The sequence below is a fragment of the Sebastes fasciatus genome, chromosome 11 (assembly GCF_043250625.1).
Source record: "Sebastes fasciatus isolate fSebFas1 chromosome 11, fSebFas1.pri, whole genome shotgun sequence".
NCBI classification, from domain to species: domain Eukaryota; kingdom Metazoa; phylum Chordata; class Actinopteri; order Perciformes; family Sebastidae; genus Sebastes; species Sebastes fasciatus.
Window position 1 is genome coordinate 11,448,907 of NC_133805.1, and position 15,755 is coordinate 11,464,661.

The 15,755-nt window shown below is 40.6% G+C and overlaps 1 protein-coding gene across 1 annotated transcript in view; it reads left to right on the plus strand.

The window, feature by feature from the left end:
* slc1a7a (solute carrier family 1 member 7a) overlaps positions 1 to 15,755 on the plus strand; it is a 37,804-nt gene that overhangs the window by 19,582 nt on the left and 2,467 nt on the right. Inside the window, exons 3-10 of the mRNA XM_074650592.1 lie at positions 4,183 to 4,398; positions 6,855 to 6,897; positions 7,900 to 8,131; positions 8,401 to 8,500; positions 10,342 to 10,575; positions 11,859 to 12,053; positions 14,972 to 15,106; positions 15,429 to 15,528. Of these exons, the coding sequence (XP_074506693.1) occupies positions 4,183 to 4,398; positions 6,855 to 6,897; positions 7,900 to 8,131; positions 8,401 to 8,500; positions 10,342 to 10,575; positions 11,859 to 12,053; positions 14,972 to 15,106; positions 15,429 to 15,528 (1,255 nt within the window). The remainder of the gene's footprint in view (positions 1 to 4,182; positions 4,399 to 6,854; positions 6,898 to 7,899; positions 8,132 to 8,400; positions 8,501 to 10,341; positions 10,576 to 11,858; positions 12,054 to 14,971; positions 15,107 to 15,428; positions 15,529 to 15,755) is intronic.

Here is a 15,755-nt window from a genome sequence, read left to right on the forward strand (position 1 = left end):
TATCTTCTATTCATTTTCTGATGTTTTTATCAGTTTCATAGTTTCACAAGACAGTAGCACATCAAAAACTCAAGATAAGACGGGAAAAAAACGTGATATTCTACTGATATTATTATCAGATTTAAATGCACAGAGTAGAGAGGAAGAGGAGGAGGTCATGAGGTAAATCCCTGGAATAGCTAATGTAATTTTTTTCCCTTTTTGACCTCCTGGCAGCAGGTTCTGCTTTCCCAAAGAGATGCAGTAAAAAAAAAAAAAACTCTGCACCGACCATCTGGAAAAACAATTCAGTTGAAACAGTTTGACATTTCCCAGAAGATAGATGTTTTGTTGTGCCGTCAATCCACCTCAGCTTGACTATCTACTTTCGACGTTCTGATGTTCATGCCAGAGGTCGTCTGATCCCTGAGCCCCTGAATTATCACTGCTGCAGCTGCACTGTGTTGTCTGATATACCAAAGGGGGCCAGGTGTACTCACACAAGCTGTGTATCTCTCTGACATTGTAATTCCAGTCACAAGACTCGGTTCAAGCTACAAACAAACAGACAAAGGTGGAGCACCTTTTCAAGAGCTTTTCTGTTTAATAGATGGGAACAACTTGGTGGATGGAATATTAATACATTTCCAGTCAAATTGCAGCTGCTCTGTAAAGAATTCAAATCGTGATTGTTGATCGCATGCTGGCAAATCGAGCATGCTTCCTTCGGTTCAGTACCTAAAGTAATTATTAGCCCCCATAATGCTGCATTCAATGTAAGTGTTTCATACAACATAGGCAGCAATTTAATGCTAATTGCATTCAAATGACCATCACACGCTGCATCATTCACTGAAGTGGTCTAAAGCACAATGATGGATCTAAATAGGTGTTCAGCTGAGTTGAGGATGCATTATAAAGGCAGCAACAGAAATGTTTTCATCGAGAAGGGCCGTTTTTCTTTATAGATCTATCTAAAAGATGTCAGCAATTTAAAAAAAAAAAAACAGTGATGTTTTGTGTCAAAATGTTCGTTGGTATTGAATATCTTGCCGAAGATCCTTCACGGACGCAAAGATCAGGTTCACTACCTGAGGGAATTGGAAAAAAAAAAGGCATCCCTCAAGGTCGAAAGAGAAGTATGAAATTCATGAATAGAGAGTTGGTTTTATAGTATGCTTTCTTAGCCCTATTGAATTACAGAGCAGAAAATGATGGAAAGGTTTAGCTCTGCTCAACCTGACAAGAAACACATAGCAGTGGGTGATTGGTGACTGGACAAAAACACCCACTAACACGGCTTTTGTCTTCAGTGGAAAGGTTGCAATTTCCCACGGACAATTAAATGTCAACTTAAGTCTAACTCTGCAGTCTGTGCATGCAAATGATTATCAATTATAAATACAACTGCCTTCCTAAGTGTATCACACTGGGCAAACATGCAAGGACTAAAAAGCAGGACTCCGACACAACGCCAAAAAACATTTTTTTTACTTGCAAAAAGGTTCAAAGGTCAAAACAGACAAAGCTATTCAAAAACACTGGGCGAAATCATAGTACAGACAAGCAAGGTTTAAAGCTAACAAGGAACACACGAGGAACAAAGGACTGGAACGCTGACTGGGAAAGCAGACAAACTGGCAACAGACAAGAGGCAGCACGCGGACTAAATACACCATTGAGGAGGGGTAATCAGGGCCAGGTGAAACTAATTGTGGCGGGGCAGGTAATCACAGAGGCGGGGAAAAAACACAGGAACAATGAAAACATGACCTTAATCAGGAGACTGGGATGTAACACAGTGTAGCCTCACAAGAATTAAGCAGAAAAGAGCTACGGACACTATTATTATTTTAGAATCAACAATAGAATATAGCGTCACCAAAGCAGACAACGTGGTTAACAATATAAACTCCACAGCAGCTGCAGCAAACACACATATTACTACTACTTATTATTACAGCAAAAGGATGTGTCACTTAGCGTGCTCGCTGAGTGGTGCATTAAACCGCTCATTAATTAAGATTGATGCAATATGTTTTTTAACTATGCCGAGGTACAATAATGCTAATTATAACCACACCACAATTATCCTTAATTTGATTGCGCTTGGAGTGCTAACTAGCCCCGGTCTATGAACTCGGTGGCCCCGTGAACGCAAACATTTAACATATCATTTCCGGGGTGTCACCTCTCTGGACATGCAGCTGGTGCTCGTCTTTGCGGCCGCAGAAACACCTGCAGCTTCTGATTTATCTCCTTTATTCTGACCATTCTCACAGTTTGCAGGACTTTTTCATGTGACTTTTTGTTTTTACTCTGTAACGGATGTGACTTGAAATGTAGCAAAGTACGATAGGCCGACTTGCCATGAATAGTACTTAAAGTTACTGTGAGGAACTTTTAAATGAAACAGTCTCATGTTCCTAGTGGGGCTATTAAACAGGCTCTTATTGAGAACGGTCACAGCTGATGGAATGAAGGATGTCTTGTAATCATTCTTCCTGGACATCGGGGCATGATGGCAGCAACTGAAATGTGTATAATACAAAATGTATTTATGTTTGTGCCTGATTATTTATATATGTGTGTGCTTAGTATGCGTGTGTGTGTGTGGTTATATGTATGTATCATGATCTTATTATACATCCATGGTGTGTATCCAGAAGATACCATACTTTAATCTAAAGTTGCTACAACAACATGGCGTTACGGCGATGATGATGACTACTCGTTTGAAGGTCCAGACAGGCGTAAACATGAAGAATGTGTCATATTTTACTTTTTCGATTAACTTCCTATCTCTTAAATACGGAGGCACGGAAAAAGGGAGAGGGGGAAAAAAAAGTTGTACTTCGCAAAACCTTCATTTAGGGTCCCTGAGACAGCTACAGTAGCTTGTTAAATAGCGATACGAGGTACTCAATTTGATGATTTTACTGTTTATCATACCAGCTTCAGCGAGGCAGCTGAGCACGCTCATGTTGTGATCTCCAGTCCAAACCTGTAAAACATATTTCTGCTGCTTCAGTGCAGTAAAAACATTTAATTCCGTGCTTAATTTGAGCATCCTCTACAAGCAGAAAATCACTGTCGCTGCTGAAACCAATTTCATACTTCAATCAAATACTTCCTGTTGATTCAGCATACTCGGGTTATGGATAAATGGAGGGTCTGCTATCAAACACATACACCTTTGCATCCTGGTGAACCCACTTTTTTTTGGGGCATCATTCAAAACCTGTGTAAGCAGTCACAGCCTGGCTGAACAAAAATTAGATTTCACACTTTTTTACGGATGTAAACATTGAGCATCCCCAATGTGAGTGTGAGAGACAGGAGATGGAGGCTCTCTGTCATACATTTCAGAGATGCTAAAAAGGAGTGATGTGCAGGATGAGGTGGAGCACAGGCAGTGACTGCACGGAAAGACTCAGCAGCCCCGTTCAAACGCTTGCCAAATCGAACCAGATTACACTTTGAACAGGGAGAAAACCTTGTCGCCCCAGCTCAAGAGACCGAGTAAAGATCTCTCTCTCTCTTCCTACTTTCACTAGCTTCACCTCCTCCTCCTCCTGCTGCGCCTTCATTTCAACATCTTCCCACAAATGGCATTTGCTGCCTTTACACACCAGCTGAGAAGCAAAGCACAGATCAATGAATGCTCTTTTTTTTCTTTTTTTTTTGAAAATGTACAGCAAATGTCACCACGTCAGTGCAGCGAAAATGAATATCTGAAGAGGAAGTACTACTCAGAGTAGCCTATTTAAATGCAAGTGATTCTCTTCTGTTTGTTATGATTTACAGTAGGCTTTCTGTGATATAAATAGAGGGGTGCAAAGCTCTGAATGGCTTGATTCACATTCCACAAGTACAAGAGCAAATGAGAGACTGGGGAAATGATTTCATTGGATTCGCTGTGAAAATAGGCTTACTGAGTTTTGTTAAGTGGTTCTGTCAAGTCAAAGCAGTCAATCTAGTGCCACTTATTTCTTTGCTCCAGAAATGCCTTGAGTGCAAATGGACATTAAATGAGTTAGCTGCAGCAGCATGCCAATGAGCTAACATTTCCATCCAGTCTTTTCAAAATATCCACCCCTGAAAACTGAGGCAGTAGTTGTGTAAGTCCTTCTTCTCGATTACAAACATTAACTTCTTCCTCTGTTTCTTTCTTTCTGTCTCCGCTTCTTCTCCACACTTCAGTTTGATGTCAGGACTGGCCGCCTTGGACGCCAAGTGCTCCAGTCGCCTGGGCATCATGACCATCTCCTACTACCTCTGGACCACCTTCGTTGCCGTGGTAGTGGGCATCGTCATGGTGTACATCATCCACCCGGGTGGAGCCGCTCAGAAGGAGGACTCTGGGGAAAGCAAGAAGCCGATGACCAGCTCTGCTGACGCTCTGCTGGATCTCATCCGGTAAGAGAGCTGTCACATATCTTCTACAGTGTGTTAGTAAACTGTCAGCATCCTTATAGGAAGGTATAAAATAAAATAAATCACTATGAGATGGTGTCACGGTTTAAAAAGGTTTGGAAACCACTGTTATATATCATTCTTTGGATTCTTTGGAGTGTCTTTTTTATCTTTAATGTGTTGGAGATGTACAAAAAAAACACCTAAATGTTCTATGGTAGTGGTTCCCAACCCGAGGGTCAGGACCTCCAAGAGACCACGAGATAAATCTGATTGCAAGATGAGTAATAAGATGGGAAATCACATTATCATGTGACTTTTCTAATGTATTTGTTTGAATCAAATACAAGGCAACGTGCATGGGTTTTGTCCCGAGAATGGACACCAACGTGATCAGATTTCCATGAGATCATTTTAACAAGATCTATAAGAATATGGATTTATTTGAGAATCACTCAAATTTAAATATTATTAATGTGCTTGCTTTGGATTTTGTGAACAGATATCGACTTCAGCACAAATGAAAGCAGACTATAAGGGGAATATGTATTATAAGCACTGAGAGTAAATATACTTATCTGCTTGTAACCTTAGAGAGGTGAGCAATGTCGGCATTTTCATTATAGTGCAGTAGCTTTTATAATTCAGCACCTGTGTTATGTAAATTCCTTGCTCTGCGTGCTGCTACACGAGGACTGAAGTCAGGGAAATTAATGCTTGAGGTCACAGAGCGCTAAAGCCCGGAGCCTCGTGTGAGCCAGTGGGTTATTGTGCTAAGCTAATTAGTGCTGCTGAAGGAAGGAGAGTGTGTGTCTGAGGTGAACCGGGGTCAGCAGGGCTGTGAGAAACGCGACGGCGAGGCCCCGAGAGCCGCTGTGTCACTGTGACAGTCGGTCAGTGGGATAAAGTCAACGGGCTGGAACGCAACGAGCTGCTGATCTGTTGACTCCAACACCACAATATGTAAATTCATGATGCTATTTTATCACAAATGCAAAACGAACTACCAACGATATGACTTTTAAAGAAAAAAATAATTCATGTTTTGTCATTTAAAAGTCAGGCTTCTTTTCATCCTCTGCTCAATTTGGTATATTGAGAACAAAATCAAATCCAATAAGAAAAAATTGTATTCGAATGAGTCACTTTCAATCAGAATGTAAAAAGAGGGAGTAATAAACTGGACAAGCTCATGAAATCCAACTATGTACTGATCATGTGGCAGAGGTGAAGCTCTGTCTCAGTGTGTGTGTGTGTGTGTGTGTGTGTGTGTGTGTGTGTGTGTGTGTGTGTGTGTGTGTGTGTGTGTGTGTGTGTGTGTGTGTGTGTGTGTGTGTGTGTGTGTGTGTGTGTGCGTGTGTGTGTGTGTGTGTGTGTGTGTGTGTTTTACAGAGCACAGCTGTGCTTTGGATTTATCTCGCAAAGCTTCTTTGCAGCCTTCATCTATCATGCAGGCATAGCTACTATATCGGTACACTCACAAATGGGCGCAACTGCCTGCAGTCGTGAGTGTGTGTGTGTGTGTGTGTGTGTGTGTGTGTTTGTTTGTGTGTGTTTGTGTGTGATAAGTATGCATAATGAGCACATTATGCATGAATATGTGCATACTTGAATGTATTAGTGGGCGCCGGGGTCAGAGTGTTTCATTATTAGCCTGCTTTGCTCCGTCTCAGACACAGGACAGGCTGCTGAGTGGCTAAGTGGTCAAATCCACGCACAACACTCAACAACAGTCCACACGAGTTGCACCATATTGTCCCTGTATGTCTTCCGCCATATGTCTTTTTAAGTCACTCTGCTGGCTGCTGGATGCACGAGCTGTAAAACACAACATGGCTGTTAATCTCTCTGTGTCTGGAATGTGCTGTTTGGATTGTGATTGTGGGTTTGAGCTCTGTGTTGATGTGGGATTTACAGCCAGGGCTAATGCTAGTTAAAATAGCAGCATTTCAAATGGACAGAATGTAATCAGGATGTACTGTATATGCATGATGAGAAAATATATATATATATATATACACACACACACACACACAAGATTCTTTATTATTAGTAAATGGATTGTATATCTATATAGTGCTGTAATACCAAAAAGCTTTACAATGTGCCTCTCCGGCACTTCAGTATCTTCCTCAAGGACACATGAGCAGCAGCCGCCTAATAGCAGTAGTACAGCATATAGAGTAAGAACCCTTTCCCTGCTCACATTGTGCAAGAGATGGGAGTACACTAAAGACGTCACCATCACATAACTGACGCATATAGAAAGACAACCATTAGCTAAAACCACCAGCTACAATTTACAGCCTATAATTAGGCTACTTTGCATGACGTGTGGCCGTGAACATATTGCATTTGTGGCATTGGTTTCATTGGTGGATGTTTTTTATTCATTGTGACCTTGCATCGCATGTGTTTCTGTGACTGTAAATGACATTTCTCAACATTCTCTTCCCCAGCAACATGTTTCCAGCCAACCTGGTTCAAGCTACTTTTCAACAGGTGAGCAAAACTTTCGAAGGCAAAGACACACTAAAAAGATGTTCAAAACACACAAACAGCACTAATAGTTTGGAACTAAGGTGAAAGCAACGACTGGAAACAAGGGGGGAAACAGGCTTTGACCAAGAATACATATACATATACATATATATTCATTTTTAACAGTCTCTTCTGCACTATATTCATATTTTTAATAATCCCGTATCACAGCTGTTACCCTGCACTATATTCATTTTTAACAGTTTCTTCATCTCCTGTTATTTTTATATCTGGTATATTTTTCTATACTCTGTATTATTTACTTGTGCTGTTTTTACTAATATGTTTTGCACTATGGAACTGTGATGCTTGAAACTTGAATTTCCCTCGGGATCAATAAAGTTACTATCTATCTATCTACATCTCTAAAGATCACCAATAAACACATTGCATCTAGTTTGGTACCAAAAAAAAACGGCCAGCTGTTTCGCCTGTTTTCAGTCTTTATGCTAAGCTAAGATAAGTCAATGGGGGGGGGGGATTGCGTCAGGATGGGCATCCGGCGTAAAACCTATGCCAAATCAATATGCAGATCAATGATCCGCTGTGGCGACCCCTAACGAGAGCAGCAAATCTTCCCATCTAACATTTAGCAACAAAGAGAGTAAATGTATTTACCGAAATGTCAAATTATTCCTTTAAACCTCACTGTTGAGGCAGCAGTATTTCTTATTTTCTCCTTCACAAAGCAATTCTTTGATTTAGATGAACAATAAAAATATATGTTAGCATGCAGGGAAGTAAAAAAAGGTCTAGCATCTTTACCGCAAAATACCATAGAAACAGAGATTATGAAATAACACACTGTCTACTGCGTTCATAGTCATTTCATGTTAACATCTGTGATGTGAGCCCACGTATGTGTCATACCGTATGTGAGAATCTGCTGTTTTGATCATCTCTGTTGTTGTCATGCTTCCTGTGAACTGATTGTTTGGGCCTACGCTCTGCTTTGGTTTCAAGTATCGAACCCAGAGAGTCCCCGAGCTCATCCCCAAACCAACGGTGGCTCAGCTCCTGGACGAGTCCACCACACGCAGGATCTACATCTACGGCATCCAGGACGACAACGGCACGGACATCCAGAACTTCTCCCTGGATCTCACGCCGCCGCCTGACGTCATCATGAAAACATCGCCTGGCACCAGTGAAGGCATGAATGTGCTGGGAATTGTAATTTTTTCTGCTACCATGGGTAAGCAGTTGGAATGGATCCTGCACACACACACCTTCACAGAGTGATATGCACAATGTACATACATAAATATGTATAATTGCATAATTGCAGTCTTGGCACCTGTATTTTGAATAATTAAGTTGTGCTCACAGGAGGAAGGCAGAGAACAAAGAAATGATGACACTCATCAATTTACACTGTTGAATGCATCATTGTAGGTGTATGATTGATGCATTTATCTCTTCACGAATGCAACATATGTTGTGCTTTTTTCTTCTTCGATTCAGGCATAATGTTAGGAAGAATGGGACCCAATGGAAGCGCTTTGGTCAACTTCTGCCAGAGTGTGAATGAGGCCGTTTTGAAGATTGTCGCCATTGTCATCTGGTAAGTAAACAGCACCAAAATAAAGTGATAAAATGTGTGAGCAGTTTAGCTGATACTGGTAATAATGATCAAAATGTTAGCTGAAACAGCCTTAAGAATTTCCCCTTTTTAGCTTGGCTCTAAGGACAGCAATGTCGGTCTGTTGGTCAGTCAGTTGGCCATGAATTTAGATAAGGCATTCCTGCAAAAAAATAAAGACAATATTCTTACTAAACTGTTTACATGGCTAATGAAATTCCGCTAATATTCCTGTTTACATGAAGCTGTGCATACTCTGATTAACGTAACCGGTGGCAGACTTGTTTGACCGTGCAAACACAGCCTCCCTCTTTCATTCCTTCAACCGCATTCTTGAAAAGGTTGGCGTTGCGATATTTGCACATATCCAAAAACCTGTTGATATCCAAGTCTTTCATAGGTTTGTATTTCTTTACGACCAGAAATGTGGACTTTTTTTCTTTTGGGCATGCATCTCTGCAAACTGTCGGCTAGTTGGTTTGTGTACAACGCACAGAGTTGGCCCTAAACAGGCAAGAGGCCGTGTGTCGCAAACTGCCGTAAAAACACCAATTGAGATGCATATTCCGAAAGCGGTGTAGCTATGCATGTCCAAAGAATGCTGCTAAGCCTGAATAACACCAGCATATCCCACATGTCTTCATCGGAAAATGCTCCATTCAGTATATCTAAACGGAATATGCAAATTCACAATATTGTCATATTCAGAATAATAGTGGAATATTAGTGTGCATGTAAGTATAGTTATTGGTGATCCCCTGACTTTTCCTCTAGTGCTATGTGAGGTTGACATTTTTGTTTTTTTAGTGAAATGTCTCCACAACTTCTGGATAGATTTGTCATTTCATTTGGTACAGATATTCATGGTGCGCAGGGGATGAATCCTCATGTTTCCATCATCTGTCTGATGGATTGGCAGAACATTTTGTTCAGATATTCATGGTTCCTACTACACCATGTATCTTCATTGCTTTGATGATCACTTCAAATGTCTCAACAACTATTGGAAGGATTGCGATTACATTTGTTTCAGCCATTCATGATTAGTTGTGATAGCTTTGGTGATCCCTTGACCTCAGCTCATAATTGTTTAATTTGTCCAATCTGACCAAAATGACCTAATACCTTTAAAACTAGTGGCATTCTCACATGGACGGATTAACGTGACCACAGGCTCTCGACACAAACTCACTACGGACCCCTACATACATGCACAACTAGTACATGCACACGCGTGTGCCCTGCCCTCCCCAAGCAGCAAGAGTTTAGTCACACAATAGCACAAGGCAAGCCACAATCATACAGCATTAGGGCTGTAGCGAATAGTTTGAAGCTTCATTCATAACTTTGACATTCAAATTATTATTATTATTAATAACTTGCATTGCGTACATAGTCCACCTCACCTTCTCTCTCTCACACACACACAGCGAGCAACACGACAGCCCATCTCTCTGTAATTGTCTCAGTCCTCAGTCCTCAGTCAAAATTGATTGAAAAAAGATAAAGGTTATCATTTCCAAAATTCAAAACATGTTTTTATCTAACAAAGTATTCTGCTTGAAAACTATATTTTCACTGCACTCAAAAAACGGTTTGCTCTCCGGCTGGCTGCACACAGAGGCTCGCTCCTGTATCTAACAGCACCATCAATTGCTGTTAGCACTGTCACTGTGAGCATGTTAGTATTAAGCTCAAAGTACAGCCTCACAGAGCCACTAGTTGTAGGAGAAGTCATGTTGAAAAGTAAATGCGCCCTGCTTTATTAGAAAGAAATAATCATTTTAAATAAAAGACTTATACCTTCCCTCTGTCCGTCACAGGTATTTCCCCTTCGGGATCGTGTTCCTGGTTGCAGGTAAGATCTTGGAAATGGACGACCCTTCAGCCATGGGGAAGAAGCTGGGCTTTTACGCCATCACGGTGGTAATGGGCTTGGTGCTACACGGTTTATTCATCCTACCAGCCATGTACTTCTTCATCACTAAGAAGAGCCCCATCGTCTACATCAGAGGCATTTTGCAGGCCTTGCTCATCTCCTTGGCCACCTCCTCCAGGTAAACATCTGACAAATTTAAACACTGCATTGGATTTATATTTTGTTATTATTCATTAATAAATGTGGAGACGCTGAATTTTTTCAGGACCAAACGTAACGGAAAATAAACCCACTTAATCAAGTTCACTACATTTTGTTTTGTTTATTTCCCTGTATAAGATAAAAACCGTGTGAGGTCACCTGACGCTCTAATTGGGTTACTCAAGGAACACATAATTGAAAGCTTTTCAGAAAATGGAATTATTAATGTACATTTTAAATGTTTCCGGTCACGTTTACCAGAACTATTCACAATGTGTGAGTGCAATCATAAAATAACAACAATAACCTGCCAAGGTCAGAGGATAGGCTTTCAGACTATAATGCTAATGGACTGGATAATGGAATGAACCTTGAATGAAATGGGTTTCACTGTGACCATTTTAACCACATACGCCACCACAAGGCCATTTTATGATTGGCTATTTATTTGTCGTTTCCAACAACACTACCTTTTGCAGCCTTTCAAGTGGGTGAACAGCATTACCAATGAGTGTCAGAGTGTTTGCTCCTGGTTTACAATCGGATGATTACCTTCTAAACACATCCTCTTTAAATCCTCTCCAGCTGATCAGTGAACGTTCCTGTAAATAATAGATAATAAGATTAATTTGTGACATTGTAACATTTGTGGTGTCATTATGTGTCGCAGCTAACAGCTAACTGAGAGGTTGAACTAAAGGAAATAAAAATAAATTTTTGCAGCAACTTGGCTCGCATAATGAAAAACACAGACCAAGCAAAGCTAAGATTTTTATCACAGCATGTATACTGGCTTTTTGGCTCATGTGCAACAGTATTATGGAACTTATTTGACTATTTAAATGTTTGATATACTCGCATATGTTCTTGTATATCAACCCCAAGAGTAGCATCCCCCCCCATCAAAACACAATATGTCTGTTTAAGACGGTGTTTTCTAGAATTACAAAAGTAATAACCTTCTATGTCACAGTCTTTTAGTTTTTAGTCCTAATATCAACAGCTTTTAGAATGAAATCAATGCAGTAAATAAATGCATTGACAAATGTATAAATACCAATTTGAGGCAGTCTTAGAGCGCTGTGGGGGTTTAATCTCTTTGTTGTGGCAGTGAAAAGAGCCCCCGCTGAGAAAATTACTTAATGGAATAAAGTTTGTTGTTGTCTGCTTGTGAACACATCTACTAATCACATAGTAACCGTAACATATTATTATTATTATCATTATTATTATAATTATTATTATTATTTCCTGTTGCAGCTCTGCCACTCTGCCTATCACCTTCAAGTGCCTCCTTGAGAACAACCACATCGACAGACGCATCATCCGCTTCGTGCTGCCTGTCGGGGCCACCATCAACATGGACGGCACCGCACTCTACGAGGCCGTGGCGGCCATCTTCATCGCCCAAGTGAATAATTATGAGCTTGACTTTGGACAGATCATCACGATCAGGTAAGGCTACATTTAGACCGGAACTGACTCATATAAATTGACATTTGGTGGAAAATGTAATAAACTATGGTAAATGTCAGCAGGTCAGGGTGGGTTCGGATGACACACTCTTGGCTTCTTTATCAAATATCTGAGCGCAAACTTCTTAAACGTCAGTTTCTATCATTTAATTTAGCTGTTTTCATGTTTGATGACAAAAAAATATAGTGGGGAAAAAAAGCAAAAGGTTTAAAGGGCCCTCTGATGATTACTTAATCGTAGCCCCAGTTTATGCAACATGTACTGTAGCTGCTGGTAGCGGTAGCATTCGCAAGCCTGATAAACGCCGGTGGAAAAACTTGTACATGAACAAGGTTTATTCTTCTTCCGTGGCAGTAAATATGACATGAACCCACAGAAAACTGTGCTATAGTCAGAGCTTAACAATTTCGGACTGACGAATATTAACGGTAACTGCAACAAACAGCAGGAATAAAGCTCCGAAAACCAACGTGTAGAAACAATTTGCAGTTTTACTAAGGGTTAAAGGAATATTTAAAGGAATACTTTGTGAAATGTGCTTAGATGAGAACATCGATACCACTTAATATATAGAGTATGGTATCAATCTTCTCATCTAGCATGTCAAACTATTCCTTTAAAATGATAATAACTCTTTGGACAGATTATTGTCTAAACAGCAATTTTGCGAATGAGGAAAAAAAAAACTCCCAAAGTGTGACAATATAAGCAACTTTCATCTGGGTCAAAAATAAATGGTGCAGGCATACTTGTGGTGTTTTGAGTGCAACGTGAATTAATCTAACGTCACACATTTAGTTTTATTCTGAATTAATAAAAAATATTATGGGATTTACTAGATACACATATATGTAAATGTCACACAGATTACGCCTCATATGAGCTTCTTAGTCTGATCTGATTTCTGCTAAATCAGTCTGGAAGCCCCGGGGACACAGACAGACAGACAGACAGACAGACAGACAGACAGAAACACCAACAGTCCCCTATACCCACCCTATAGCTTTTAACCACAGGTAAACAAGCCCACCCGGGTGTAGGGAAATGGCCAGTCCCTTCTTTGATTTCATGACATGTCCCACAGTAATAACATTAAGCGGACCTCTCCTCATGGCTGCAGTCTGTGCCCATTCCCTCATAATCCCTTTGGCGGTAAAACCCATATGACCTGTATTACTCATCTCCCTTGTCACGCCAGAATTATAATAATTTTTTGCCTCTCTCTGCGTCCTGTTCCCGTGCCGTTTGGCCGCTGACCATGGAGCTGCTCCATCTGCATGCTAACCCAAACCCAAACCCCAACCCCCCCCCCCATGCCAGCCCTGCAGAGGGACAGTTTGTCAGTTTCTGCTCCTCAGAGGTCCAGGTCTCGGATAGAATATCCACTCAATCAGTCTCTCTACACAGTGTTGGAAGAACAAATACTTTACTTAATTAAAAGTCGTAATGCTACGATGTAAAAATACTCTGTTTCAAGTAAAACCTTGCATTGAAATTACAGAGGTTTGATCATCAAAATGTACTTAAAGGTGCTCTATATAATATCCAGAGCATTAATATAGCAACAAAAAACTATTTGCTATGTAAAGATATAGAGGAGTAATGTCTACCTGAGCAGAGAATGAAGTCGCTCTCCCTCTGAGTGTGTTGTAATCCGAGCTTCTCCGCGCTTGTGCCCCACTGGCTATAGCTCACCCTGCTCTGAACTGCGTTCATACAGCAGTTAAAAGCTGATAACGCCATCCCGACCGACGGCGCCGTTGTGGAAGCATATAGCACCCGTCCTCTTGTTCCCCCACATGTTAATACATTTAACTCTCTCAGCACTGTTGCTGTTGTTTTCAACAGGCAATAGTAATGCTCCCAATCTCGCATTTAGTACCTTTAAAGTAAAAAAGTTAAGGTAGCCTACGCCGCATTATGCTGGTTAGCTCCTTTGAAAGAAATTATTATACGGTATAAGCCTATTATATTGTTGGAGTAGTATTTTAGCAGCATTTTAATTTTTTAGTTGGTCGATGTGAAGCCAAGTTAAACTACTTTATTATGGTGTTGGGTCATTTCATACTGATCTTATTAGCTAAAGGTTCCCAAACCCAGGACTGTGGATGAGTACTGGCCTCAGAACATTTGCTAAAGGGCCATGAGAAAACCATATTCTTGACAAAAAAAACTATAATAATATTAATTTATAGGCTATTATAGGCAATTTTGCTGTAATTGCCCTTTCCCAACACCCCACCCCTGAGCAGAGCTGTAACTAGGCACAGTAGGCCTGTCAGGCTTTGGATTTCTCCACATGCTGAAACGGTGTCCATGGGGCTTTCATAAGAGTAATACTCGGTATCTAAAGAGTTTGTAGGGTGATGTGTAGTGCCAAAACCAAAAATACAAGAGCAAAAGTGTAAGAAATGGATTAAACAGTGTTTTTCAGTGTTTCTTCTCAAGGCATAACGGGCATGTTATAATCCAACTGCATTATTTTGTGGGGCTACAGGTTGTTAGAAAATACTTCCTTTTTAGGGTTTTCACTTTGAAGTGAGTCAGCTGGTAACACTGAAGTGTCAGCTAGAGTTTAGCATTTCCATTGGCTTACACTAGCTAGCTACGGCTTATAAAATCTGCTAGCGACATTTTTATTCTTGCCAGCAAAATTCGTGGTCACTGGTTAGAAATGAGGAGCCTGACTTTTATATCTGTGTGAAATCAAGAAATAATTATGAAGAATTTCGAGTTGTAAATTTGCCACCGTTTTCAGTGTAAACTGCAAATGTGCCGATGCTAGAATGGAAATCTTGACACGCTGGCAAACAGCCTCGCTGTCCTCAGTTCAGAAAGATAGAAGACCTTTGATGAAGACTCGTTCCTAGAAATAAATGCACTGTTTTTTCTCTCAGCATCACGGCCACTGCAGCCAGTATCGGTGCAGCGGGAATCCCACAGGCTGGACTCGTAACCATGGTGATCGTGCTGACCTCTGTGGGTCTACCGACGGATGACATCACTCTCATCATTGCTGTTGATTGGGCTTTGTAAGTAAAGGTTAATCTCTCCATCATGAATAGCGGAATATAAGCCATCAAATCGGGAGGTGGGAATGACATTTAAGTGTCTTCCAGGAAGTATTAATCTATAGTTTCTTAGCTGGAGTTTATTGTACAGTGTACAGGTACCATACCTGATGTATTAAGATTATTATAAGCCTCTACGTTGCATAAACCTGAACGTCTCAGTGAACCGAATGACCACTAATGCTATAAACTCTAAATTAAATGTGTTTTTTTAGATTATGAATATCATATTTTCCCAAGCTTCATTAACACTGTGGATGACTTTTATCATTTTATAATCTAGGGATCGATTCAGGACCATGGTCAATGTGATGGGTGACGCCCTGGCCACGGGCATTATGGCTCATATCTGCAGAAAAGATTTTGTCAAAGAAGGGGAGCAGGTGAGAGTCTGCAAGGCCAACAAACAATCCATGTATTGTCTTCTTAAGGTTGTCTTAGGGGTCTCCAGTTGTTTTTGTTATTTCCCTCCAGTCTCATTGTGTTTCTGAAGCTCCAAGATAAGCGCAAATCTTTGCTTCTTCGTGTCATTCTCTAATGTGCATCTAATCACGTCTTTCTATTGGCTTTGTATGCAATTCACTGTCTGTCTGAACACACAGTCAGGCCA